Source organism: Erinaceus europaeus, chromosome 10 (assembly GCF_950295315.1).
Source record: "Erinaceus europaeus chromosome 10, mEriEur2.1, whole genome shotgun sequence".
NCBI classification, from domain to species: domain Eukaryota; kingdom Metazoa; phylum Chordata; class Mammalia; order Eulipotyphla; family Erinaceidae; genus Erinaceus; species Erinaceus europaeus.
In genome coordinates this window covers 92,943,787-92,971,697 of record NC_080171.1, presented here as the reverse complement: position 1 = coordinate 92,971,697, position 27,911 = coordinate 92,943,787, and the positions used below count along the sequence as shown (strand labels likewise).

Sequence of the window (27,911 nt, the reverse complement as noted above, 5' to 3'; positions counted from 1 at the left end):
GGCTGGGCTGCGGGAGCTGCTGCTAATGAGTGCGGGAGCTGCGCAGGCAGGGCGGGAGATGAGAGCAGCAGCCAGTCAGGAGCCGCAGCTGTGAGCGGCCACACTAACAGGCTGGCGCAGAGCTGTTGTCAGGGCGGCCGCCAGAGTCTGCCTTCTTGGGCAGAGTGATTTAGAACCCATCGCTCTCTCAGAAGCCACTGGTCTGGCCAGCCGGGGGCTCCCCATTGGGTACCTGGTCTTGCAAATCCTTAATGCAAAATGTAAGGGCCCTCATGGGGTGGGGTGGGGGGGCAGGGGAGGCTAGACAATCAGAACAGAAAGCACGAAACAAGATCTTGTTGCCCAAACAGGAGCTCCGGGCTAAGGCTTGAGGCTTCTGTACTCAGAGTGCCAAAAAACCCTGGCTCCCCTGGCAGGAGACCCACTTCCAAGTGGTGTGGGGGGTAGGGGAGGTGCTGACAGGAAAAAGGAGAGAATGGCAAGACCCTGAGTGGCTTCTCCCCCGCTGCTCCACCACTCAGTGTTTAGCTTACAGCGGAGTCAGGCAAAGACGATGGACAGGGAGGACTCCGGAGAGGGAGGCATGACCACGCCTGGAGCGGCAAGGTGATCTCAGCTGACAGTGCCCTGAGCACTGTCATGGCTAAGAAGGATGCCGACCATACCGAGCATGATGAGATAAATGACTGACAGTGTCAGCAACACATCTGTGAGACCTAAATGCATCTACCCAAGGGGAGATTTGCCAGACGCCCTCATTAGTATTCCAACCTGCCAGGGGTAGTTCTCCCAAACCACTAGGCTCCTAGTAATCCCTGGGGGCAGAGGAGGCAGAGCCTTACCCACTGCTGAGGCTGCAGAGATTTTCTGAAGGGACCCCACAACGGCTGAGTGACCACCTCGACTTAGGAGAGAGGGGACAGGGATGAGCCGGTGGAATCACATGGTGACGAATCTGTGGTTGCTGCTGAGTAGCCCAGGTCCCCTGGTGGGCCCCAAACCACAGCAAGGTCATGGAACCAAAGTCACACAGAGGGCAGCCGACTCTCTGCCTGTGCACAGACAAGCAGGGGGCAAGGGCACCTGACTCTGGAACCCCAGGGTCCAGATGGAAGACAAAGAGAGTGTGTGAGACAAGTTTTGACCCTCTACTTCTGTTTCACATCTGCCTGGGTTCAGGATGACCAGGGTCTGCCACCATGGAGGGACAGGAGCCACTTGTGTGAAGACGCAGGATCTGGCACCCAGAACCAGAGCTGTGATGGTGACTCTGAAAAAAAATCACATTGTGGGGGAAGAGGGTGCACCTGTCTGGCTTTCTCTCTACAGAAGATACTGACTCCTGGAAGAGTAAGAGCAAGACCACAGGCTGGACCCAGGATATCAACACGGGATGCCACTGGTGTCCCCACTCAGGCAGCACACACAGGTCATAGGTGTACTGGGGCAGGACTGAGTCCCCCTCTCTACCTTCAGGGCTAGTTCTAGATGCACCTGAAACCTCAGGAGATGCCCAGCTGTTCATCTGAAGAGTCACACAGACTTCTTCTGGAAGTTGAAACTGGCAAAATGAACAAAGGGCCGTTGGCTGCAGCTCTCCACCCAGATCAAATAAATACACAAGTCTTATACTGGGGGGGGGGGGGGAAAGGCTGCAGTTTATATCTGGAAAGTGCCAGGGAAGAGATGATCTGATCTGTTTGGGTTAAAATTTGCCTTTCAGGTAACAGCTGCACTACCAAAGCAGCCCTGGGCAAGTGCCTGCCTCATCTGGGGCTCACTGCCCACCCAACTCTGGCTGACCTATCTCCAGGGAGCACAGTAAGGCCTGAGCTGGAATGTGCAGCCCCCCAGCTACTCCACAGCCTGGCAATTGGCACCCTTCCTCCCCAGAATCCCTCGGAGGCACTGGAACCTTCCAGAGAGATGAGAATCCAGAGTTGCTGGCTAGAGGTCCCAATCCTTGATAGCATCTCAGAATCACCTGAGGGCTAGTCAGGAACACAGACTTCAGGGTCTACTCTAGAAGTGTGACCCTCTCAGGTGAGGATTTGGAATCAACAGCATGCAGGAACCAAGACTAAGGAGGATGACCTGTGATGTCCCTCCATGAGCCTTCCCAGTGCTCAGTCCCTTCTCCAAATGCTTTTGCTTCCTAAACCCTGGGGACCCCTGGCTCCCCAAATACTTAACTTGCCCCTCCTCCAGCTCTCCCTTTCACAGGCAAAAGGTAGGTCAGGCGGTGTTAACAGCAGGGAGCAAGTCAATATAAATCACCACTTTGTGGGGGAGGGGGTGACAGGGTAGGGAGAAATGCTTTATTTACAGAGTTTCATTTTGTTTTCAAAGAGGTATCATTAGTTGCCCTGGCATTCAGAAAATCAGTCAAGTCATGCTGCCATTAAAGAAAACAAACCCCCAGAACAGCAGGAAGGCCTGGCTCTGGGGCTGATGTGAGGGGTCCTTCTCTTTGGAGTCTTCTGATCTTCTAGATTCCCAGGCAGCCCCTGCACAGCTCCCTGCCCTGTGAAGAAAGAGGCCTGCAGGGTGGCAGCTGCTGACCTAGCTTTGGACACGGGGCGGGGCATGCTGCTTAGTTTGGAGGTACACAGGCGGAGGCTAATATCTGGACTCTGCCCGCTGGCCACTAAGTGGCACTGGACCAGTCTCTTCACCATTCTGAGCCTCGATTTCCTCACTTGAAAAATGAGGAAGTGGCTGTTTCCTGAGACTGCTGTGAGAATGAAGGTCACACAAGCCATCTGTGAGCCCCTCACACCCAGACCCACTGGGTCTGCACAGGCTCTGTCTGTCATCTGCTCAGATGGCTCTTCCCTGAGAGCTCAGCTCCTTCCTCTCTTCCTTGGGGAGCTGACCCCACTACTCCTGCAGCTCAAATCCTCCAGTTTGGGGGCTCTTGCTGCCTCCAAGCCACAGGTCACAGGTGCAATGACATGTACCTGTGGGACAACTTCATTCCAGTCTGTTTACATACCCCGCCAGGAAGGGGTTGAACTGATTTTGCTCATCACTGCCTGCCCCTAAGGATGGCACCCTACTGACACATGGGGAGCCTAAGTTGCACAGTTGCTTCTGTCCTCAGTCATGTCACCAGAACGCCTTGTCCTGTCACTGACCCACCTGGCCACTCAGTGCCCAACCCTAAAGGATCCCCTCATACCACCTGGCACCTCTGTGGAGTCTTGGTGCCCAGAGCTACTTCCTGGGACCTAGCCTTGCGGTCTCTCCAAGTTTCTCACCTTCTTGGAGTTTCAAAAGCAAAGCAAAGTCATTTGCAAACTACTTTCTCCCATTAATCTCACAATGCATTTGCCATGTTCCCTTCCATAATGACTCATTTAGCAGCAACAGAGCAATTAGGCAGACCACAGCATATTGATTTTCTAAGTGGAAGAGATGTCCATACAAACATCTTTCCATGCCTGTCTGGGACTGTTTCTTGATACATGATGGGGTGGACCCTGCAAAGGCTGGACCTGGGGCGAGATACTCTCACAGTATTCTATACGGTATCTCATCAGAAGCTCTAGAGCAATTTCACATCCTTATGTACACACACAGTTATTAAGAGCAAGCAATCATGGGAATATACAAGATCCCATGTAAACTACTGAACCCTGGGAGGTAGACACCATTATCACACCCCATTTCACAGACAAGGAGACAGAGGTGCAGAGACCAGATGATTTGTCCCAGATCCCCTGTGAAGTCAAAAAGCCAGATCTAGGCTTACATAAGAACAATGCTGGGGACAATGAAGTCCCTTTTCTTCGACTCACAGAGACTTCTTTTTTTTTTTTAATTTTATCTTTATTTATTTATTGGAAAGAGACAGCCAGAAATTGAGAGGGAAGGGGGTGACAGGAAGGGAGAGAGACAGAGAGAGACACCTGCAGCCCTGCTTCACCACTCACAAAGCTTTCCCCTTGCAGGTGGGGACCGGGGGCTTGAACTCAGGTTCTTGAGCACTGTAACATGTATGCTTAACCAGGTGTGCCACCACCCAGCCCCCTCACAGAGACTTCTGAGACAAAAATAGTTGGTCTGAAGTCCTGCTTCAACCTCTGTTATAACTTCCAAAGCAAAGTATTGTGAACTGGTCCACCAAGGCCACACCTGGTCATCCACCAGGCCTGGCCAGAAGTGCTGAGAAAAGCCTAGAAAAAGTTAAGAGCAGCTGGACTTCCCTGAGTTGCCTACTGCCATCATTGACCTGGACAGCTCCCACCAGTCCAACAGAAGCAGACACTCAATCCAGGGAGGGCACTGCAAGCACCCCCAGCTATCAAAGGAGAAGGCAAAAGAGTAAGAAGGCAGAAGTTGCTCTCATCAGAAGTGGTTTGACGGCAGGACCTTTGGTAGGCTTTACATGGACAGCTTCCAAACCAAGTGCCCTAGCTGGGCCACTACTAGACAGAACTTTAAGTGATCTCCCTTCCTTTCCAGAAAATACCAAGATGGGGCTGTAGAAGCAACAGGCCCCCAAGAGCACAGGGCTAGTGCCAGTTAGCATACTGACCTTTATGCAGGGGAGCAAAGGGTTTTCTGGTGGCCAAGGGAAAGAGCTAAAGATCCAGATAGTCAACATGAGTTTAAACACTACCTCTGTCACCTTCTGTGTGCCCCTGGCTGAGATGATCACCTTCTCTGAGTCTCAGTTTCTTTTCTAGGAAATAGAACCATCCCTGCCCTGCCATCTCCCAAGTGATAAGAGAGAAAGTGCCACATGCAGGCTGGTTAGAGAGAAGCAACAAAGGGGAAAGAAAGCTTCCATTGTCTGGCTGCCCTCTCTAACTCGGTGCAGACAGGTGACAGGTGCTGGGTAATAATATACAGCATCCCATACACTTCCACGTGCCCCCAGATGTACTCAGCATACTAAAGGCTCCCAGAAGTCAGTCCCTGAAGGAATGTAACCTGCATTGGTTCACTGGATATTTTGCTGACCTGTCTGAACTATGGAATCCCCTTCATCCCAAGTGCCACTAACATCTATAACATTCAGCCCTGGAGATGGCACAGCAGGTAGAACATCTGACTTGCAAACATGAGTGTCTCCCCTACCCCCTCAAATTAAACCCCTGGCATTGAATATAACAACATGAAGTTCTAGTTCTCTCTCTGTATGTGAGTTTCTTCAATAATAAGTTGTTGTTGTTGTTGTTTTAACAAATCTGCTACAATGTGGTGTTCTTGAACCCAGTTTGATAAAATTACTGTGAGAGACTTGGACAATGACTAGGGGAGGCAGGGAAGAGAGCAAGGCCTTCCAAGCACACCCTGGTCTTGCAGAAACACCAAGATCTCCCCCACGGTCAGCTTCAGGCCTGTATGTCAGTAGCTGATCTACTCCTCAACTTGGTGAATATCTCTCCTCCTGCTAACAAGACAGGGAGATAAGACCAGGTCCCCAGAGGGAAAACTGGCTTGGAGAAGCACCACAAAAACAAAAACAAAAACAAAAACAAAACAAAACAGGCCTTAGAAATCTCAAATCTCAAGCAGTAGGCACTCTCAAGCTACCCCCAGCATTAGCAAGTCTAAAGAAGCCTGGAGGGACTGTAGAGAGGCCGAGAGCAGAAATGCCTGCCCTGCTCTTATCTGAAAGCTTAATGCCTCCACCCTTCCTTTCACTGTGCAGTGCCTCGTCCCTGCTGCTCCGAGAGGAAGAGTATCTCCACAAAACAACTGACCAAGCTTCAGACAAAAAAGAGGTCATGAGACCTCAGAGAGCAGGAGGCTATAGAACCCCAAACTAACCATGTCTATGTACCCCCCTCCCAGGTGCTGGAGGAAAGGAGCACTCACTCCCAGCCCATCTTCGATGAAGCCGCATGGACCCACTTGCAACCCAGTGACCTCTCCTCTCTCTGGGGGGCTCGGTGCCAAGAAAGATGGAGGAGTCCTGGAACCATTGGAAGAGCTCCGGCAAACCCATCCATGGCCAACCCATCCGTAATGGTGCAGACATTGCTCCCAGCAAGGACAGAGCTTTATTAATTATTCAGGGGTCAGTGCAATTGTGTAAATCAGTGGGCAGCCTCTGCCTAGCTATTGCCTTCTGCATGAACCTGGGGACTGGGGACACCCAGAGCCCACACTGCTGGCCACAAGATGGGAGACCCCCGGTCTGCAAAGAAGGAATGAACCCCCCACAGCTTGAGTACACAGAGGGTTGTGCCCAGAGCCAGGCCCTGCCCCACTTAGTATGACACAGCTAGCTGCTGAGAAGAATGATTCTGGGGCCCTGAGGATGACTTTTCCTTCCCAATTACACCAAACACAGCTGCTAGGCCAGCTATGCTGTCATTCAAGGCTTACTCCTACAGGTCCTGGAGACATGAACTTAAGGATTGCTAAAGTCCCCTCTAAAGAACCACGGTTCTAAGGGCTGGGCAGTGGCACACCCAATTGAGTGCACATGTTACCATGTGCAAGAACCTAGGTTCAAGCCTCCAGTCTCCACCTGCAAGGGCGGAAAGCTTCATGAGGGCTAAAGCTGTGCTGTAAATGTCTTTCTTTCTCCCTTTCTATCTCCCCCTTCCTTCACAATTTTTCCCTGTCTTATCAAATAAAAAAATGTAAAAGGCAGAAGGGGTGTGGGGGTATAAAGGCCTGTGGGAGCAGATGATTCGTCATGCAGGCACCAAGCCCCAGCAATAACTGGTGTCTAAAGAGGAGGAAGAAGAGGTAGGGAGAAGGTTTCTAAGGAAAGGGATGACAGCTGGAGTAGGGGTGGGGGAACAACACAGCAGGAGAGGAGACCTTGGGGTAATGCAGGTAGAGCGAATTTCTCTACTGCAGGCCCTTTCAGCACCTTTCGTGCCCTGGAATCATCCACTGGAGTGAGGATGCCCACAGGCCTGTGGAGGAAGGCATCTAGTCTCACCTCCAGGAACCAAGGGGGATCAACTCTCATTTCCTAACCCTAGACTTCCTTGGAGTAGGTCTCAGCATTCCCAGAAACCATTGTGGCTAAAAATGGGACTTGTGTAGCTGGGAAATGGTACCTCAGGCTGGACAGGGCACATGGGGGATCACCTGGCCAAGGTGTGGCCACTATCCCTCCTCTACTTCAACTGTACCACCTCCTCCCGCCATGAGTCCACAGCAGGATGGTCAACATCAGCATGGCTTCAGCCACAATCTCAAAGCAACCCCACAGTCCACCCCCACAGTCAGTCCAGCTGGAGGTCCCAGAACCAGATTCATCATCTCCCCATAGGCCCGGGGCAAAGACTGGCCTAGAGACTCAGTATCTGCCCACCATCATCACTACTGTTATAGCACCTTCCTGGGCAAGATGAAAGTCACTTTTCAAAACTACTTATTTATTTATCATTAGGGGCAGGGATCAGAGGAAGCATATGCAATGCCGAAGATAGGCTGGGGTTAGAACTTGAGAATTCGGGGCTGGGTGGTAGAGCATCTGGTAGAGCGCATATTATAATGCGCAAGGACCTAGGTTCAAGCCCCCAGTTCCCACCTGCAGGGGGAAAAGAAAGCTTCACGAGGGGTGAAGCAGTGTTGCAGGTGTCTTTCACCCTCTCTTAATTCCCCATTCCCTCCCAATTTCTGACTATCTCTATCCAATAAATAAATAAAGATAACTAAAAAAAATTTTTTAAAAAAAACTTGAGAGTTCATACAAGCAAGACTGATGCTCTACCCATTGTGCCACCTGCTGGTCCTTGAGAAAAGTTGTTTTTCATCTCACCTTCAGAGAGGGGGCGGCATTAAGGCCTATTAACCTAGCCTCAATCTCTTCTACCTGCCTCACTTCACCCAGCACCCTACGTCAACAGAGGAAGAGATGAAACCCAGAGTATGGAGAGTCCAAAGAAAGAGACTTAGAATCACTGCTAAACTACAAATGCAGACGACATCACTGAGTTGGCCATAGCATCGTGCCCTGGGGTGCCTGTCACCTGTACTACTACTTCCCTACTTCAGGACTCCAGTACCACAGCAGCCTCCTGCAGAACCCCCACCTGGTGGCTGCCTCGCCTTTCACAAGGTAAACAGTAACACACGCTACAAAGATCTGGGTGCAAAACCTACCTTACCTGCTCACAAGCTGTCCAAATCACGGCTGGCAGCTTTTATCTGTCAAAGCCCCAGAGTCCTCCTCTGTGAAGCAGGGCAAAAGCAGGACTGTGCAGCAGTGAAGAGCACAGACTTGAGGGGCCAGGTTCCTTGGGTGTGAACCCCAGTTCTGCTGCAAATGTCCCACTGTTAAGTAAGGATAGATCACATGTTGCACGCAGGCTGTCGTGAGGCTGAGGTGCCCAGAGCAGCAGACCGTGCACTCTCCTATGAGCTGTCACACCAGAGAAGGCACTGGCTTTGCATCCAGAGTGAGATTCTAAATCCAGCATTGGGGTAATCCCCTGTAAGTGCTTTTACACCCTGGAGGTCAGTTTCATCACTAATAAAAGAGGGGGAGGGATAAAATAGTGTAGTGTAAAGGATCAGTGGTGACACACAGTAGATGCTTCATAACTAGGAGGCCATTTATTGGTGTCATTACTGACCGAGCATGTAGTCTCTAAAACAGAGACAGTGCAGAAGTGTGGCTCATGCCGGGGTGCTGCAGAATGCAGCTAGACCGAAGAGTATGGTCAACTTGGTTACTTATGACTTGCATGACTGAAGCAATTTGCTCAGTCTCTTTCACCCTCAATGTTCACGCATACACTGACGACAGTAATAGCATCTACCCTCAGTGCCACTGCAACAATGTGCACAGTGGTGCCAGATGCAGAGACTGGCTAAGATTGCAAAATATGACAGACATCTGCCTGGCAAAGTAGCTTACTTGGATAGTGTGCTGCCTTGTCTTGTGCATGACCCAGGTTCAAGTCCAGCCCCCACAGAACTGAAGGAGGCTTTGGTGCTATAGACTCTCTCTCTTTAATTATAAATAGACAGATCTTTTTTTTTCTCCAGTCACTGGATCTCAGCACCAGCATTATGAATCTACCATTTCTGGCGGCCCCGTTTTTTTTATTTCCTTTGCATTCGATAGGACAGAAAGAAACTGAGAGGGAAGAGTCAAGCGGCAGTGCAGCGAGTTAAGCGCAGGTGGTGCAAAGCGCAAGGACATGCTTACGGATCCCAGTTCAAGCCCCCAGCTCTCCACCTACAAGGGGTCACCTCACAAATGGTGAAGCAGGTCTGCAGGTGTCTTACCTTTCTCTCCCCCTCCCTGTCTTCCCCTCCTCTCTCCACTCCTCTCCGTCCTATCCAACAATGACATCAATAACAACAACAATAATAACTACAACAATAAAACAACAAGGGCAACAAAAGGGAATAAATAAACAAATATTTTAAAAAGGAAATTGAGAAGGGAGGGGAAGATAGAAAGACAGACACCTGCAGACCTGCTTCACTGCTTGTGAAGTGACCCCCTGCAGGTGGGGTAAGGGGGGGCCTTCAACTGGGATCCTTGTGCGGGTCCATGAGTTTTGTACTATGTGCACTTAACTGAGTGTGCCACCACCTGGCCTCCGGTGCTATGGTCACACACACACACACACACACACACACACACACACACACACACTTTCTCTCTGCTTCTGTCTCTAATGAAAGTAAATAAATAAATAAATAAATAAACAACAGAAAAAACTGAGACATCTTGCCCTGACACCCCAACTCCATCCTAGCCTAGCCTGAATACAGTGGCCAGAAGAGCTTGACACTCCACTTATATTCTCACCTCCCATTAGGAATACCTGAGCACTATAATCCTGGGGCCTGGGACAGAAGTGAGACCCAGACAGAAAGTGAGATCCAGATGGAAGCAGTGGATGGACCAGCTGACTTGGACAAGCCAGCTATGGGCCTGCCAGCAATAGGCAATGCATGGCAAAGGGCATTTTAAAGATATTCATGGGTTCCAATTCCAGATCTGTGCCCCTTGGGCTGGATTCCCCCAAAGCCCAACCATCAGCAGGCACCAGGCCTCCTTCAGTGGGAGTGCAGTCCCCCTCACACCTAACTGGCCTTGTCTTGCCTGGCTCTCTGCACAGAATCTCATCTCTAAGTCAGTACCCTCCAGACTGTGCTCACACTCCTAGGTGGAGGCCAAGGACACCAAGACCAGCCCTGAAATGCTAGCTGGTATTGTCCTGGGGACTCTGAAACTCGATGGAGCTGGGCATGAATTGCATTACTGCCGATCACTTTCTTCTCTTTCAGTTTCAGTTTTCTACACCTATGCAATGAGAAACAAACAAAAAACCCTCTCACCATGAAGAATCAATAAGAACACAGCATGGGCAGTGCCTAGGCAAGTGACTGGGACTCAATCGGGAACAATCCCTGTCCCTCTGCTAAAGAATCAGCCACAGGGCAGCGGTGCTCGAATTTCATGGGGAAACAAAATCACCCCACTAGAAAGCCCAATTTGGAAGGTCTGAGTTGGGTGGGAGCCAAGACCCTGCATTTCGCCAGGTGTCCCAGGCAATCCCATTCCCAATCAGTGGGGTTTGAGTCGAAGCCCATGCCAGAAATGAGCTCCTGGCTGAAATCTGGGGATGATGCAAAGGGGAGAAGAAGGCCGGGTGAGGACTAAGGAGCTAAGGTGTGGGCCTGTGAGCAGTCTATTAATTAATCACCTCTCCAGCAGGAAGAAGTCATCATTGAGGCTCACACATCCTTCTCATGTTAACAGTCTGCAGCTGTAATACAAGCGTTGATTATGAATGTCAAAAAGACAAGCATGAAATTAACTTCCCCTTAGTCAGTGGGCACTGTATGAAAACTCCCTACAATGTGTCCCATCAAATTAGGGTCTGTGCTATCAGGATGGCATCTATATCTCTGCTCAGCACACTCTTCTTCAGTCAGGATGGGTGTTGCCAGCATGGCCCCCCAAGGGTGTGAGGAAGTCCAGGGCAACAAGCAAGCAAGTTTGTCCATGCAGGCACAGGACAAACCTGATCTCTCTCTGGACCAACTCCTGCCCCATTGACCCCACTCAAGAGAAGGGAAAACTGAGAGCTTCAGTGGTTTTTTTTGAGGTTGATTACTCAAAAAAAGTAGTCAGTGTCAAGGGCAGGCTCAGAAGCCAAGTTCTAGTAACTTCTGCACTCTGTCCACTCTGGTATGACCTGTGGCAGTCAGGGTACAACTGAAAATGGGGTAGGAATGACAGAAGAAGGATGAAGCAGCTGAACCCTGCTCAGGCTGCTTGCTATTAAAGGCACCTCTAAAGGACAGGGCCTAAAGGCTGTCCTCTTAAAAAAACAAAACAAAACAAACGAACAAAACAAACAAACAAACACCCTTCTAAAATCCCAAAGCATACCCAGTTACTCACTGGGCAAACCCCCAACACCTCCCTTAGAGTCTTAGCCAGCCCACTGCCAGGTCTCCATCATCAGCCAAGGACTTCAAGGGGAGCAATATCAAATCAGGTGTGAGTGAGGGATAGAAAGGAGGTCCTATTCTTGCTATGCCCCAGGATCAAGCCACCACCAATCTTGGGGTATTGCCAGGCAGGCTTCCAGTGACCTTTACTGGTGGGAACCCTGTCTCAGGGCTCTGTTTGCCCTGGGTCCTCGGCTCACCACCTGCCTGGTTCACAGGCGACCTAGGGTGCACACTAGGCCACTTCCACAGAGGCATCTTCCCTGCCAAGAGAAGTTCTGACATGTGCGTGCACGTGGTATGTGGTGGAGACAACAGACAAGACTTAACTGACAGGCAAAGAGACGCCTTCTGATATGTGTGCAGTGCTGTGCACCCACCTGCAGCCCAAGCCCACACCTGGGCGTGAGGACAAACATTGCCATTATCTCGGGAGGGAATGGTAACCCAGGCCACCCTCCTGGCTTCCCCAGCTGGGAGGGGAACCCACACAGCATTTCCATCACAGTCACCTCTGGGCTTTTTGGTTTATTCTTGAGGTAGGTGGCAAATCTGACAACAGGTGACTTCACACTGAGCAGAAAGGGATACAGAGTGGGGGGAGCCAGGCCCTGGAGATGTGCCCCAGTGGGAAGCTGCCTTAGGGTTCAGACTCCTGGAAAGGGGGTGGGGGGTACAGGCAGCCCAAAGCCCCTGGAGCATGGGAAAGGAATTCCTTTCAAGGCAGTTACTAGTAACTGTCCCACCCTTAGCACTGGACTCAGATAGAGCTCCTGAGAGTCCTTAAAGGGCTGAGGGGAGACAGTGAGCAGTCTCATCACCGTCTGGGCTTGTAATCCACAGTTCCTCACACCCCACTCCATGGCAGGGAGCAGGGCCCACTCCTACCTACTGATGCTGAGGAAGATTGTCAGGCTTGGACTGGGAGAATCGAATGTGAGAGGGCCTGCATGTAAGAGGCCACTCCTGACCCAGTCACAGCAGCCTGTTACCACAGTCAAGAAGCCACACAGAACAGGGGAGGAGCAATGGTTTCCTTCCTGCCTTTTTTGGTTTCCCTATGATTTCCAGTTCTCCTCAGTGGCCTTCCAAAATAGCCATTAATTAGAGTCTGGTAATTAACTTTCTGGTTCAAGTAGTGTGTTGCAAAGGAATTCATTTAAAGAGCCAGTTTGCACATATTTTTAGACTTGGGGCCTGAAAAGAGGCAGCTTTACTTGGGGAGAATGTGCTAGCCCTGAGAGTACCCCTTATGTCTAGTGAGACCTCAGACCTAGGCTCTGCTGACACCTAAAGGCAAGAAGGAGGGTGAGGCAGCAGCACACCTGGTTAAGCGCACACACTACAGTGCTCGAGGACCCAGGTTCAAGCCCCTGGTCCCCACCTACAGGAGGAAAGCCTCATGAGTGGTGAAGTAGAGCTGCAGGTGTCTTTCTGTCTCTCCTGTCTCTCTCCCTCTCGATCTCCTCCTCCCCTCTCAATTTCTCTCTGTCTCTATCCAATAAAAAATAAATAAATTTTAAAAAGACAAGAAGGAATTAAGAAGGTAGCTGTCTTGATGGCCTGGTGTGTGTGTGTGTGTGTGTGTGTGTGTGTGTGTGTGTGTGTGTGTGTGTGTGTGTTCAGTTCAGTCCCTACCTGTCCAGATAGGAGGCCCACACATGCAAATGGCTACACATGCATGAGAGCTGAAAAACAGAACACACCAAACATTATACACAGACATAACCAGGTATGTATGGACACAGGCACACACTGACAGGGACGCATAAGAGAACAAAGTAACTCAGTGAACACTTATTAGATGAACTCTAATAAGTGTAGGTTGGATATGGATATCCATATCCAACCTACAAAAACAGCCACTTTATCTGGTCCAAATGAATAAGAAGTGTCACCCACTGTTTCAAATGTACAGACATGCATAGGACATTCACATGGAATGTGAGGGCAGACATGTAGTGGCAAGATGTAGAAAAGTGTGCACGTACGGAACACACACATGCCTACAGACACGGTAGAAGAAAGGCTTCTCCAGCCTTTGAAAACCCAGTCTGGGACTGATCCAATCTTACTAGCTAATTTCCACCATTCCTAAAAATATTGCCCAGCTCAGATCTCTGGAAGATCCATGAGGGAGCTGCAGATCTAAAAGGAGGGTGATAAAAATGAGGAAGCAAAAAATAAATTGGTTCTCCCCACATCCAGGCTGTGTTCTGTGGCTTTTCTCTCCCTTTCTGGAGACAGAGCTCAGAATCAGCCCTGCCCCCAAAGGTGCCCTGAGGCTCCAAGAACAGGGTGTGGTCCTGGTCACAAGGCCTGGTTCTGAGCTGGTGGTGCCACCACTGTGTTTTGACTATGTGCCTCAGATTCCCTCATTCTAACAGCCTCTTTCTCCACTATCTGCCTACTCTGTAGGGCAAAGACCTCTCAAAGTACTGTGTAAATGCCAGGTCTCCTTATGATAATTATGAGATTAAGAATTAAATCTGATTCCCTTATAGGGAGGAGAGGAGAAAGAGGAGAGGAGATGAGAGGAGAGGAGAGAAGGGGAGGGGAGGGGTGGGGAGAGGATGGGAAGAGCGAGATGGGAAAGACTTCCTGGCAGGTAATAAATGAATTCCCTGCTATACTTCTTGGAAGGCAGAGGCCCACTTAGCAGAGACCCACTTACATGGGACTCTCAGAACCAATGGAGGAGAGGCAGGGCAACCACAGACCCTGCAAGAGGCCTGTCAGAATGTTCAGAAGGCAAAGGACAGGAACAGACAAGACTCCAAAGCAGCAGCACGGTCGGTCATTAAACTTGAGGAAATGATGGTCAATCACTAACAAGCAAAAAAAAAAAAAAAACAACTGTTTTTCTGCTTATACAAATAAACAAGACTGCTCTTAATCATGACACCCAATGTTGTCACCAAGTGAGCATTCTCAAAATCATCAGGGGGGTGTTAGTGACTGCTGCCTTTTCATGGTGGGGCAGGGGGGCACTACTGTAATCAAATCCCTGTCTGTGAAAGCCAGTAGAGATGTAGACAAAATAAATATTCAAGGATTTAAACACAAGCATCTTTTTTAATCAAGGAAAGTCAGATATAACCTAAATGCCTACATGATTAAAGACAAACATGACCCAAGCATAAGATGGAATAATGAACTTTTTTTTTAATTTTTGTGTTATCTTTATTTATTTGTTGGTTAGAGACAGTCAGAAATCGAGAGGAAGGGAGAGACACAGAGAGACACCTGTAGCCCTGCTTCACCACTTGTGAAACTTTTCCCCTGCAGGTGGGGACTGGGGCTTGAACCTGGGTCCTTGCGCACTGTAACGTGTGCGCTCAACCAGGTGCGCCACCACCCGGCCCCAATAATGAACTTTTTAAAGTTAAGATATGACCAGGAAAATAGCTCAGCCTCTTAAAAGTACCCATGTTGCATGCCTGAGGTCCCAATGCCACAGGTTCAATCCCCAACACTACCTTATGTCAGAACTAAGCAGTATATTTGATCATCTGGTTCTCTCTCTCTTTCTCCTCTCCCATAATACATATAACTTAATTTTTTTTTTTTAGTTTTGGAAAGACAGTATAAGGACTAAGCCTGAGGTTTGAGCTTTCAAGTTCACTCCCCAGAACCCCATAAACCAGAACTAAGGAGTGCTCTGGGAAAAAAAAAATTAATAAAAAGTAAATGAAACAGAGGAGAGGGTCACTCCGCCCAGCTCTTTCTCACAGCAAAAGAACAATGATCCTTTATATGCCTGCTCACCTAACAAAGGACAGAAACATCTAGTGTCTCTCTTGCAACTCACAAAAATCCCAAATGGTTGCTTGTTGCTATTCCCACCTGGTAGATTAACCAAGGCTTACTAACTACAGCTTATTGAAAAATCTACAAAATGCTAGCCTAGCTTTGCTTGCATGTTACTTATTTAACAAATTTTGGAGACATTTAAGAAATGCATATGACCAGGTGTTGGTCACTAAGGGGGGAAAGAAAAGCACTAAGCAAGACAGGCATTTTCTATTAAATTCATCCTCAATGAACTACTCCTAATGTTTCCAATGACACTGTCACTGGGCCCATTTTGCAGGCATGTAAACTAAGGCTTGGTTAGTTTAAATGGTGTGCCCAGGGATTCCTCGCTTCAAACCCAAAGATTACATGTGTCCCATTACTTCTAGAGATCATCTGAACTACATGATCACGATCATCTCAATGCCATTCAGGGAAAAGCTGAGAACCAGGCACCTTGTCAGTCCTCCCCTGGGAGGAAGAGAAAAAAAAGAAAGCCAGGCCTGGGTGCCCAGCACCTCCTGCTCCTACCATCAATAGCAGGCAAACAGATCTCATGTTGCATCTTCCCTGTTCCTCATCAACCCCCCCCCCCCCACACACACACACAGAAACTCTCTCATGCAGAGGGGCAGGACTGATTCCTGCCTACTCAAGTCAGTTAAGGATCAGGGGAAGCTCCCACGCCTACTTGCACATCTCTGCCTCCCCAGTCTCACACTGCCTGCAGTCCTTCCACTAGTGACTTCCGGGTACAGGAACTGGACAGACAACACACATGCTCCCAGGAAGCAGTTATCAGTCTCTGCTCCCACAGGTCAGCCTGCATGCTTGTACCTGGGCTGCTCTCAGTTATAGGATGAGCTCTGCACCAGGCTGGAGAGCACTAGAAAGAGGGTACACTCACTTCAGGGTGTCTTGGGGGATAGGTGATAGGAGGAGGGCCAGATGGGGCATAGTCATAGCACTTGGAGGGGGCTAGAGTCATCCAGAGACAGTATCAGGAAGAAAAGGAGAGAGAAAAAGCAAGCATGATATTGCCAGTGGACCCTGGTAGCTAACTCAGGGACATTAATAAATAAACGAGCAGCTTAGAAATTATCTCTGGGAAGACAGACCCACTACATCCTAGATGGCTTTTACCAATGTTGAAATAGCCTTATAAATGAAGTGGCACCATTTCCAGCCTGCAGAATAGAAATGCTTTTACTAGCACACCTTTCACCTGGAAAGCCTCAGAACAGGCTTCATTTCGATTATCTGGAACTAATAATTACCTGTCCTTAGGGCTTCTTTTCAAAACCTCCACGGAAATTAATGTCGCAGAGGCCCAGAGACTTGGAGACCAGCAGGGGACCTTCCCCCAGTCCCTTTTCAGGGAACTAAACACAAAGGTTCAAAATTGTCCAATAGCCATAGGGATCCCCAGAGCCTAGCAGTGCCCACCAAGTCCATCCTGGACTGACTCCAGTTTCACAACCAGACACCGACTGGTCCTCTCCCCCAGCCATCCAGGTTCAGATCCCCATAGGGGAGTAGAGCATAGGGGATTGGATATGGCTCCTTTCACAGGTAGTAGAGGATCCCAGCACAGAACCAATTTGTCTTCCAACCTCTGAATGAGAGAATTCCAAGCAAAAAAAAAAAAAAAAATCACCTCAACACAGCAGCTACGGGCAGGCAGAAAGCAAGCAACAAAGCCTCTTCAGCAGCCATAGAGCAGGCAGCATCAACCCAAGTGGCCATCCCAGAGTGCCCTGTGCTGTCCATCTATAGGGGAAGCCCTGGGGACCAGGCACAGTCACACTAGACACTCTAAAAGCACCCTCCATCCAGACCCCCTCAAGGAAGCTGAGGTCTCAGCACTTACCCTCTGGCCTGGTCAGAGGCTTAGCAGCCCAGATTCAATCCCCTCCTAAGTTCTAGGCTAAATAAAAGGTGGAAGGGTCAAGTCTTAAACATACAGCCACACAGCAGCATGACCACACCTCACCTGAGTAGGGCGAGGCATCTATCTCTCCACTCACCCAGGTTTGACCAAGAGTGTGAGGGAGACTTGAGGGGGAGGGGGTAACGGGAGAAGAGGGTCATCACAGTTAGTTTAACTCACATGACTTTGAGTAAGATGACTCCAGGCACTGCCCTGGAGAAGTATCTGTCCATCCATCCCAGCGGCAGCCAATAAATCTATTTCTAAGCAAGTCAGAAGACTCCAGTTCTAGCAAAGCTTATTTCAGTTCTAATGCTGAGCTGAGGGATTTCAAACTCAGTCTTTCTCTACCTCTCCCTCTCTCTCTCTCTCTCTCTCTCTCTCTTCATCCATGTGAAATCTGAGCTCCCTCCCTATGCCAGAGAAGCCACCAAGCCATATTTTGTTTATAGAAAATTAATAAGACAATTCCATACCAGTGACATTCTGCCAGTGACTTTCTGCTCCAACCACTACTGTATACCCCCCATTTCTAGAAATGGGCTGGGAGTTCTGCTCCCAAACCCACCCCCACCTCCAATACTGCGTGCCCCTTCAGCATGTGGCAAGTCTGATCTGAGGCCAGGCTGAGCAGGACCCCCAGGAGGTCACCTCGCCATGTCCCAACCTCCAGCCAGGGCTGCCAGCAGAGTGCTCCCGGCTTCTCAGTGCAGGCTTGCAACTGGAGGGAGGTAAACATGCCATGCACGCTGCCTGCTGCTCCCGGGAGGGCAGACACACTCAGAGGTCGGACTGCCTGCTGTCTCTGCTGCTCCCCGGACCACCGACACATGCACAAAAACAGGGTACGTACACAAGCCCCCGCATGCGGGTGCAGAGGGTCCTGACCCCCGCCAAGGAGAGCGCAGAGAAGGGCATGTTCCTGGGGGAGAAAGCCGAGGCGGGGGCCAGGCGGTGGGAGGAAGGCAGCAAACCGGGTGGCCTGCCACCCAGACAATAACAAAGATGGGAAGCGAGATTTTTCAAAGACGCAGTGGTTGCACCCAGCACGGAGCTCTGGCCTGGCTGCATCTTCCTGCCAGGGCACGCCTGGTCCCCTGGGGCACCACGGCCATCAGAGAAAGGCCGAGGGTCCTGCCTCAGGCTGGGCTTGGCAACTGGGACAGAAGACCAGCTGCTGGCAGCAGCAGTGGCTGCACAGGAGAGCAGTTCCAGGGTGAGGATGGGAAGAAAGGTCGAGCCAGGGATTCTATGGGGAAATGGAAAGGTGGAGATGGGAGGGGTGCTCTCCAATAAGATGCCAGGGGTCAGCTAAATAGCACTCAACCTTGGGCAGGAGTTTGGGCATTAAGTTGTACTCCTCTGCCTGCTGGAACAAGGGGGAGAGGTGAGGCATTTTCATTCTACCTGTGCCTCCCCTACAGGCAGCACCAAGTGGCCAATCGGGCACACACACACACACACACACACACACACACACACACACGGGCACAACCCAATGAAGGCGAATGCCAGGGACCCGAGACTTCGGGGCTGAAAGCTGAAAGGGCTCCATGCTTGCTGTCTGCCCGTTCTTTCACCTCCACTAGCTGAGCTGGGACACGTTCTGACTGGCACCAGAATCCATCACTGTCTGTGCCCAAGTGGCAAGGTGCCGCGGCTGGCATGGTTCTGGGGGCAGGTGGGATGGGGGAGACCTGGGTCCCAGGAGGCAGTGTCCACCCAGTGCCCCCGCACAGGAGGATTGCACAGCTTTGCCCTTGCGAGCTGAAGCCTGCTTATTTGCCTGGGACTGCCGGCAGGCTGAACCACCTCCTCCCTCTCCTCCTCTGCCCCGCGAGTCACCTCCCTCTGGAATTTCCACACCTGCTCCCGGCTAGGCTGGCTTGCCAGGGAGAAAGAGGCGAGGAGCAGAAGACACTCCGGGTGCGGAGAGGTGAGGGAGGGAAACAGCAGCTGCCCGGGCTGGCGAGCACGAGGCCCTTCCTGCCCCTGAGCCCGGGACCTGGGCACTGCCCGCTCTGCCCGCCCCTTGCCCCAGAGGAGCCCGCGCCCTACTTAGAGCAGATGTGCCCCCGAGCGGCCCGGTCCCCTGCTCCTCCCCACTGGGTCTCAGCAGAACAGCCCCAAATGCCTTTTGTACCGGACAATCCGGGGCTCCAGGGGCAGGGGGAGGGGCCCGAGGCGCCACTTCTGTCCCCAGCGCCGGGCACCGTACAGCCCGGGAAACAATACCCACCTCCGCAAGGCGAGGAGGACTTAGCTGCCAGGGCACTTCCCCATCGGCCTCGCCCCGGGCCTGGGGCACACACAACCCCCCGCCCCACGACACCGGGAGGAGAAAACAGGTCCTGCCGTCCTGCCCCCTCCCCGCCCGAGGTGGCCCCACAAGTTGCAGGCGGGCGGCGCGAGCGGCGCGCCCCGGCCCGAGCTCGGGCTTTGTGCCTGCGCCCTCCGGGGCGCATCCCGGGGCGGGGGCGCGCGGAGGCCGGGCCGGGCAGCGGCGGCGGCGGCGGCGGGCTCACCTCTCATTGTCCGTGGTGGAGGCGGCGGCGGCGGCGGCGGCGCTCCGGAACCCCGGCAGGATGTGGCGGAAGCTGTGGTTGCGGTCCAGCTTGGGCTGGCTCTTGGTGCGCTTGATGGAGCCCTTGAGGCGGCGGCTGAGGAAGCCCTGCGCGCGGGGCGACAAGAGGGGGAAGGGGAGGCGGGGTTAGCGCGGCGGCGGGCCCGGGACCCGCGCGGGACCCGCGCCCTCACTCGGGCGGCCGCGCGGCCGAGGGCGGGCGCGGGCTCGGCTCGGCCCCAGCAGCTCACGGCCCGCGCCGACCGAGCGCCGACGGCCCGGCCCGCGCAGCGCGGCCCTGCCCACCCCGCGCCGCCCGCCCGGCCGGCCGGCCCAGCCCGCCACGTCGCCCCCGCCCCCTAAGCTGCTGTTGCCATGGCGACGGCGAGCCGAGCCGCGCCGGCCGCGGCCGAAGTCACCCGAGGCCCCCCCACCCCACCCCCGGCCCGGGCGCTGCGGGGGCTGGGGGGGCGGGGCTGCTGAGGGGGGCGACCCTCGGAGGTCCCTTCACCTTTTCCCAGAGCCAGGTCACACACACCCCTACCCAGGGGCGACTGACAAGGCGCCTTTCCCCACGCGCGAGGGGGTCTTCTCCACAGCTGAGTTGTACAAATGGGGGAAACTAAAAGCACTGAGAGCAGACGCGTGGTCCTGGGAAGGTGGGGGTTGTGGGGGGCACCGGCTGCTTGCTGGAACTCTGGCCGCCTGAACCGCGAACCTGGGTTTCTTGCCTTCCGCTGCAGTGGAGAGTAGTCACTGGCCCTCAGGGTGGGGTCCCCTGCCTGGAATCACTGTACCCCAGCAAGGGCAACCACCTCAGGGACAGGAGACCCAGTTCCCAGCTCTGGGGTTAGAGGAGTTGTGGCTAGCCCCAGTGCCTACTGCGAGATTTAGGCCAGGCCTCTCTTGAAGGAAAACTGCCTGGCTTATTCAGGATCCGTGATAGGTGAGGGTCAGCTCCTGGGAGGAGTATGGCAAACCTCAGCGGGACCCCACCCCCACGCCCACCCACCTCTCATTCAAGCCATTCACCATCTACCAAGCTGTGCTGGATTCCAGATAGAGCTTAATCCCTCGCCCCCACCCACCCCACCCCCCAGCCCCAAGAGCTCTCCATCCATTGGAGGCAAAGGAGATAATGTTCTTGAATGCAGGTTGAACCAATGCTCCTTTTACATGGGAGGGTTAGATTTGGGGGTTTCAGAAATCACAGCCTGGGCTTGGGACATAGAGGAGAGGCAAGAGAGGAAAAGCAAGATGTGTGTTTGGGGGGGGAGGAGTTTTCTGGTGGGCTCTAGGGGTTCACCCACCACAGCTTCAATTCCAGGTGAGTGGGTATTAATTCATGTGCAAGTTCCTGTTGGACGCAATTTGAACACTACAGTTAACCATCACACAAGAGACTTGGCTTGGAGCACTCTCTGGTCTGGAGAGGAGTGGACACTTGCTGTAGCTCACTCCCTGTGCTGAGTCTATTCATCTGTATGTCACCAGCACCACACACACCATCTCGAGCCACCTGTACAAACAGAAATTTTACCCCTTTCTGCAAGTGAAGAAACCTTGCTCAGAGAGGTGAAATGACCTGCCAGGTGACACACAGCTTCCAAGTCTGCCTAATGCTTTTTCCATTGGATGCCCTATTTTGCCCACCCCTTCAGAAACCTTGGTTCCTGAACACACACCCCCATTCGTTTGTCCTCTTTAGTCTCCCACACCCATAAGAGAACCATCCATGAGGCCACCTGTCAGAATTCTGCACATGCTTCAGACACACAGATGGGGCAATGTCTCTGGTAGGGGGACTGCAAATGGTGGCAGACCAGTGAGGACACAGCAAGCAAGCAGGGACCCATATCTGTGTAGCAGCTCTGGGCTCTCCCTTGGCTTCCTGCCAGGTACAAGGGATGGGGAGGATGCACCTGGCTGACTTGGATGGGTTCTCCTCTCACAGGTGCTGTTATCAAGCAAGTTCCCCCCAATGAGTTTGTACTTTTTCTTGGCTTTTATTTTCTACACTGATGAAAATTTCACAAATTTTACACTCTTGTGGTCTACAGAAGCATGAAACATGTTTTGCAATTTATGGAGCTCATTATGTAGCAATAATGACAGCTTTATCCTATTTCTGAGATTTTAAAAAAATGTTTTTTTCCTTCTAGGAGACTGAGCTGACCATGTGTCACTTCCTCTGCCCCTCCCCCCTTTAATGTTTCTCGGACAAGCAGCCTCCTCCTTGAGGCCTCCTCTGAACGTACCTTCCCTCACCCAAACTGACAGTGACCTTGGGGACCCTTGAATTCTCTGTGGCACTCACTCCAACACTATTTATGTGACAGGCACAGTGGCCAAGAGCACTGTGAACCCTAAGAGGAGAACAATGTTTTCCCAAGAGGCATGGGGAGAATGATTTTTCAGGGAGAACAGGGAGGACCCTTATTACTCCTCCTATCAAACCACACAAGACCTTGCATGCTCCAGAGGGACCTGCAGGTGGCAGACTTAACCAAAGCTCATCTCAGAAAGTCACATCTGGCTGGATGGGGACTCAGATATAAAAGACTATGCTACAACCATTGAACAAGGCCCAGAGAGCTGAAGGCATTCTCTAAAGGTTACACAGCAATGCTAATCAAAGACTCTAGATCCCAGTAACCTGCTCTGCCCAACCTCAGAGAATTTCTATTAAGCCCCTGCATGGGCTGGAGGGAGGTCTACTCTGAACCCTTCACAGGCAGCAACTGCAGCCCTGAATGCAGAAAGGGGGGCTGATTCATCCTAGGACAGAAATTTTTGCTTTATATCCAAGTTCACCTCTGGTAAGGGACAGAAGGCAAATCATATACCCTTTTCCCCCTGTAAAGCGGGATTTTCACTGCCTACTTTCTAGACTCTCTATGGAGTAAGTCCAACAACAGCACAGAGGTTGAGATGTGGGAGCTTGAGGCCAAATAACTGGGACTCAAATCTACTCCATACTCTGAGAGGATGAGAAGAAAGGACTGTCACCCCTCTATCTGTGCATGGATGGGGATAGGGGAGTTCAGAGAGGAGTCAGTGGGACAGATAAAGCTGAGCAAAGCTCCAGGGCCAGGGCATGGCAACAGTTAAGTCTTCAACAAGAAAGTCAAATTGACATCTCATAAGTATACACTTCACATAAATGTACAGGTTTTAAAAAAAAAAAAGCAGGGAGTTAGATGGTGGTTCACCCAGTAAAGCACATGTGTTACCATGTGAGAGGACCTGGATTTAAGCCCCTGGTCCTTACTGGGAGAAGGGAAGCTTCACCAGTACTGTAGGTGCCTCTCCTTTCTTCCTACTCCCCTCCCTCTCTCCATCACAAAGAAAGAATAAGAAGGAAAAAAAAGTGGCACCAAGTCTGATGATAATCCTGGTGACCAAAAAAGGAGGAGTAAGAGGAAAAGGAGGGGGGGAGGGGGGAGGAGGAGGAGGGGGAGAAAGAGGAGGAGAGGGAGGGGGAAGAAGAGGAGAAGGGGAAGAGAGAGGGAAAGGGGAAGAGGGAGGAGGAGGAGAAGAAGATGGAAGAAAAAGAAACAAAGCATTCAGTACCAGTTTGCAATAACTGTGCTGGTAACTATGCCAAGTCCAGCACAACTGTGAGAGATAGGCATGGTTTCCATATTTCCTCCACCCGATCCCTCCCACGCTCTGGACACTCCCTTCCTCCCCTACTCCCAGGGCCTGATTTTGTCCCCTCTTCTCTAGGCTGTCCTTGGCCACATATGTCAGCCCTGTTGATTATACCCCATAGGGCATCTCAGATCCTCCCTTGTGTTTAAGACTTAATTCAGACAAGTTGTGGGAAAATTACTGGACCTCTGTGGGCCGCAATGTCTCTATCTGTAAAGTAGACTAATGGTAACACCTGCTCTTACAGGATTGTAAGAAGGACTCAGAGAACTAAGACAGAGCCAGTAAATGGTAAGTGATAAGCAACAGAACACAACTTGTTTATGAGGATCACTGGCTTATGATTACTATGACTCTTGTTACTGCTACTGTTCTCTTCTTCTTACCACACGATGAAGTACAACCACCACTTTTGCCCTAGAAGGTATGACCACCACAGCTGGGAGGCTGAGAGGCAGTATAGGGACAGGACTCCTATCATAGCTAGTGAATGAATCAAAGTGCTCTCACACTGGGGTCGGTGTACTTGGTTGAGAACACATGTTACAATGTGCAAGAGCCAGGCTTCAAGCCCCCAGTCCCCACCTGCAGCAGGAAAGGCTTCTTGAGCTGTGAAGCAGTGCTGCTGCAAGTGTCTCTCTCACTCTCCCTTTTTATCTCCCCATCCCTCTTGATTTCTCTGTCTCAATCCAATAAATAAATTAAATATTTTTTTAAAAGAAAGTGCTCACACAAGGAGTCCAGAGCCACAGAATGTTACCACATTGTGTTGAGAACCCTTTTGACCAGGCACTTTTCCCCCAAAGCCAGCTAAAAGAGGCTCCGGATATATGCAAAGTGCAAAAGGCAGGCAGGCAGCCTAGGGGGGAGGGCTCTGCTTTCATTCACTAGAACAGGGGCCAGCTCAGCCAGCAGCCTGCGTGGGCTGTGGGAGCCAAGTCTGTGCCCTCTCCAGATGGGCGCTTTGCCCCTATTACTAATACACCCTCAGTCTCTTACACCAGGTCAACTAAAGCCCCAGAGGCTATTGCACAAGGAGACTGAAACAACTTCAGGATGGTTGGGTGTGGATAGTCATGTATCTAACCAGCCTCTACCCTTCTCTGTGATTGCTGCTGCCTAATTGGATATACCCCTCACCCCAGATGATCTGCAGGTCCCCCTGAACTTCCTTCCACCCATGTCACTGATCAAAGTGAGTGGCAGTCTTGAGGTGAGGACAGAGGCTTAGGGGAACCTGACCATATACCTGAGTTCTCAGCAGCACCCCCAACCTGACACATGGCCCAGAACCCTGCTCCTTCTCCTGTTTAAAGAAACCTTCTCAAAGACCGTCCAGACTTCCAGACACATGATTTCTTCATCACCTATTTCAGTCAATTCTAAGTCACGATGATGATGAATAACCGGCTCTGCCAAGTCACTCTGCCTGTGGCACTCACTAAACACCTCTCAAGTCCTAGGATGGCACAGTGCCTACTTGGGAGGACACAATTGAGGACATACATGTAGCCACCAAGGTTATTGCTGGGGCTTGGTGCCTACAAGGCAACTCCACTGCTCCTGGCAGACTTTTTTTCCCACCCTTTTTCGCTTGGTTGAGAGAGAGAGAGAAACCCACTACTTGTGAAGTTTCTCCTTTACCCACAGAAGAGGGTTTGAACCCAGATTCACTCCATGGTAGCAAGTATGCTCTACTAAATGTACCACTCCCCAGAAACCAAGAGTTTTAGTTAAGCAGAGACACCTATAAGTAAAGTCACTTACTGAAAACAATCCAGTGGTAGAGCTGGAAGTGTTACCAGGAGAATCTTGACCCCTGGGGTGGACAGTGGGAACCTTTTTTTTTTTACTGGGGGGTTAATGGTTTACAGTCTATGGTAAAATAAAGTGGTTTATACACATGTAACATTTCTCAGTTTTCCACATAACAGTTCCACTAGGTCCTTCTCTATCATCATGTTCCAGGACCTGAACTCCCAGCCCCCCACCCCAGAGTCTTTTACTTTGGTGCAATACACCAACTCCAGTCCAAGTTCTGCTTTGTGTTTTCCCTTCTGATCTTGTTTTTCAACTTTTGTCTATGAGTGAGATCATCCCATATTCATCCTTTTATTTCTGACTTATCTCATTTAACATGATTCCTTCAAGCTCCATCCAAGATGAGGTGAAGAGGGTGAATTCACCGTTTTTAATACCTGAGTAGTATTCCACTGTGTATACAGACCACAACTTGCTCAGCCACTCATCTGTTGTTGAACTCCTGGGCTGCTTCCAGGTTTTGGCTATTACAAATTGTGTTGCTATGAACATAGGTGTACATAAATATTTTTGGATGGGTGTGTTTGGATCCTTAGGATATATCTCCAAGAGAGGAATTGCAGGGTCACAGTGTAGGTCCATTTCTAACCTTCTGAGAGTTCTCAGTTCTTCTGAGAGCTCTATACAGTGGTTGGACCAATTGACATTCCCAACAGCAGTGCAGGAGGGTTCCTTTGTCTACAATGGGAATCTCTTGCACATGTAAATACACACAACACACACTCACACACACACCAGGAATTGACAGCTCCATCACTTTTCCTCACACTCAGTGGTGTACTGAGTCTCAGGAATAAAAGCCAGAGGACAAAGGGGACAGTGAGGTGACCGCCCACCCTCCAGATGCAGCGCTGTCACATACGGCTCATAGTGAAGATCTGTTCCTTAGGGAGAGAGAAGTCTTGCCAGCACTGTTCTCACATGTTCCTCATTGCATGTAGGAGGCAGCACCTAGGGTGACCTGGCTTTGCACCACAGCACTACTACTTGGTACCTAAGAGCCAAATGTCACTAGTTGCTTGGCTACCTGCTTAGCTAGAGCACTGGGATTCTCACACAGCAAGTGCTTTATTAATGGCCTGACTATTCTATATATCCTGACTATTCCTATCACCCTGCATCCAGGATCCAGGCCTGTCTTCCTTACCTGCTCCCTGTTATTATTATTTTATTTTAATGAGTGAGAGTGATATAGAAAGACTACAGCACTGCTCAGCTCTGATTTATGGTGGTGCTGGGGACTGAACCTAAGACCTTGGAGCCTCAGGCAAGAAAATCTTTTGCATAACTTTTATGCTGCTTCCCCAGCCTCCTGCTCCTCTTTTAGCAAACCAACCTTGGATCACTATGGACAGTGGGTGGGACTGACCTGCCACTCCTTTTTTTTTATTATTATTATTTTAATTTATTTATTTTGGATAGAGACAGAGAGAAATTGAGAGGAAAGGGGAGATAGAGAGAGAGAAAGACACTTAATAGCACTACTTCACCACTCATTAACCTTCCACCAGGTCCCTTGAAAATGGTAATGTAAACACTCAACCAAGTGCCCTACCACCTGGCCCCTATCCCCTATATGTACCCCCCCCCCCCCGCCTTGAGAGATCAAGAGACCAGAGCACTATTCTGCCAAATGCAGTGATGGTGATTGAACTCAAGACCTCTTACACGAAAGGCATGTGATCTATCACTGAGTCACCTCCTGCTGCTGCCCTCCCCCCCGCCCACATACACATACACACATATACCTTACCTTCATTAGTCCCTGGCTGTTCACTCTAACCCCCTGATCATACTCAATGTGGAATCAGAAACCCATGGGTCCTCCCTAGACCCAGACCCAGATCCTCCTCCTGTGATTGAGTCAAAGGCTTGAGCTTAAAGATCCATCCAGAAAAGAGGCTGTCTTAGCAGCCATATCTTTCTGAGGCTCTGTGCAAATGCCAAAAGCAAACTTAAACAGGAAAGGGATGATCCCAACCAGATATTGATACCTCTCTCAGTCACAGAAGAGGCCTCACCCACCTAAAAGGGGTGCCACACACCACCCTCCAGGAAGGGTCCTGCCCTAGGGTCACAGTGAGAGAGCCAGGTGGACCCAAGTGGCATCGAGGGCCCAGACTCACCAAGCATGGCAGTGACAGAACTGTGGCAGAAGCCAGCCTCCTCATCTTCTGTCTCCATCCAATGTCCTTGCTGTGCCTGCACCTCCCACACTTCAGAATCCTCCGAGGTACCCTTATTTTCTCTTTCCAAGCCTCTATCTTCCCATCTGTATCAGGGAGCCAGGAAGGTCAATAACCACCTCAGTGCTGCTAGCAGATGAGTCTTTTTTTTTCTTGTAGATATATTTTATTTTTATTTTATTGCCACCCAGGTTATCAGTAGGGCTCACTGCCTACACGACAAATCCACTGCTCCTGGGGCCATTTTTTTCTTTTTCTTTGTATTTTATTGAATAGGATTAAAGGGGAAGGGGAATGGGGGAGAGAGAAAGATGGACAACTGCAGACTGGCTTCACTATTTGTGAAATGTCACCCCTGCAGGTGGGGAGGGGGGCTTGAACCTAGATCCTTGCACGTGATAATGTGTGTAACCACATGTGCCGCTTGCCTGGCCCCCAGCAGATGATTCTGTAAAGTTAGAGCAGTCGCTTCCCACAGCTGGACTCACCCACACCAAACTCCAGCCACTTCTCCACCCTGCCTGAGCCCAGCAGGCACATTCTTCACCCAGCCCTCCAACCC

General features: G+C 50.9%; 1 protein-coding gene across 11 annotated transcripts in view; it reads right to left on the bottom strand.

Moving 5' to 3' along the window:
• Positions 1-27,911, bottom strand: part of DAB2IP (DAB2 interacting protein) — a 232,553-nt gene that overhangs the window by 66,503 nt on the left and 138,139 nt on the right. For 10 of the 11 annotated variants that reach the window (XM_007539933.3, XM_060200088.1, XM_060200089.1 and 7 more), the window contains exon 3: positions 19,651-19,796. The exons of the other annotated variant lie outside the window; for it this stretch is intronic. In XM_007539933.3, the coding sequence (XP_007539995.1) occupies positions 19,651-19,796 (146 nt within the window). The remainder of the gene's footprint in view (positions 1-19,650; positions 19,797-27,911) is intronic. 11 annotated transcript variants of the gene reach the window in all.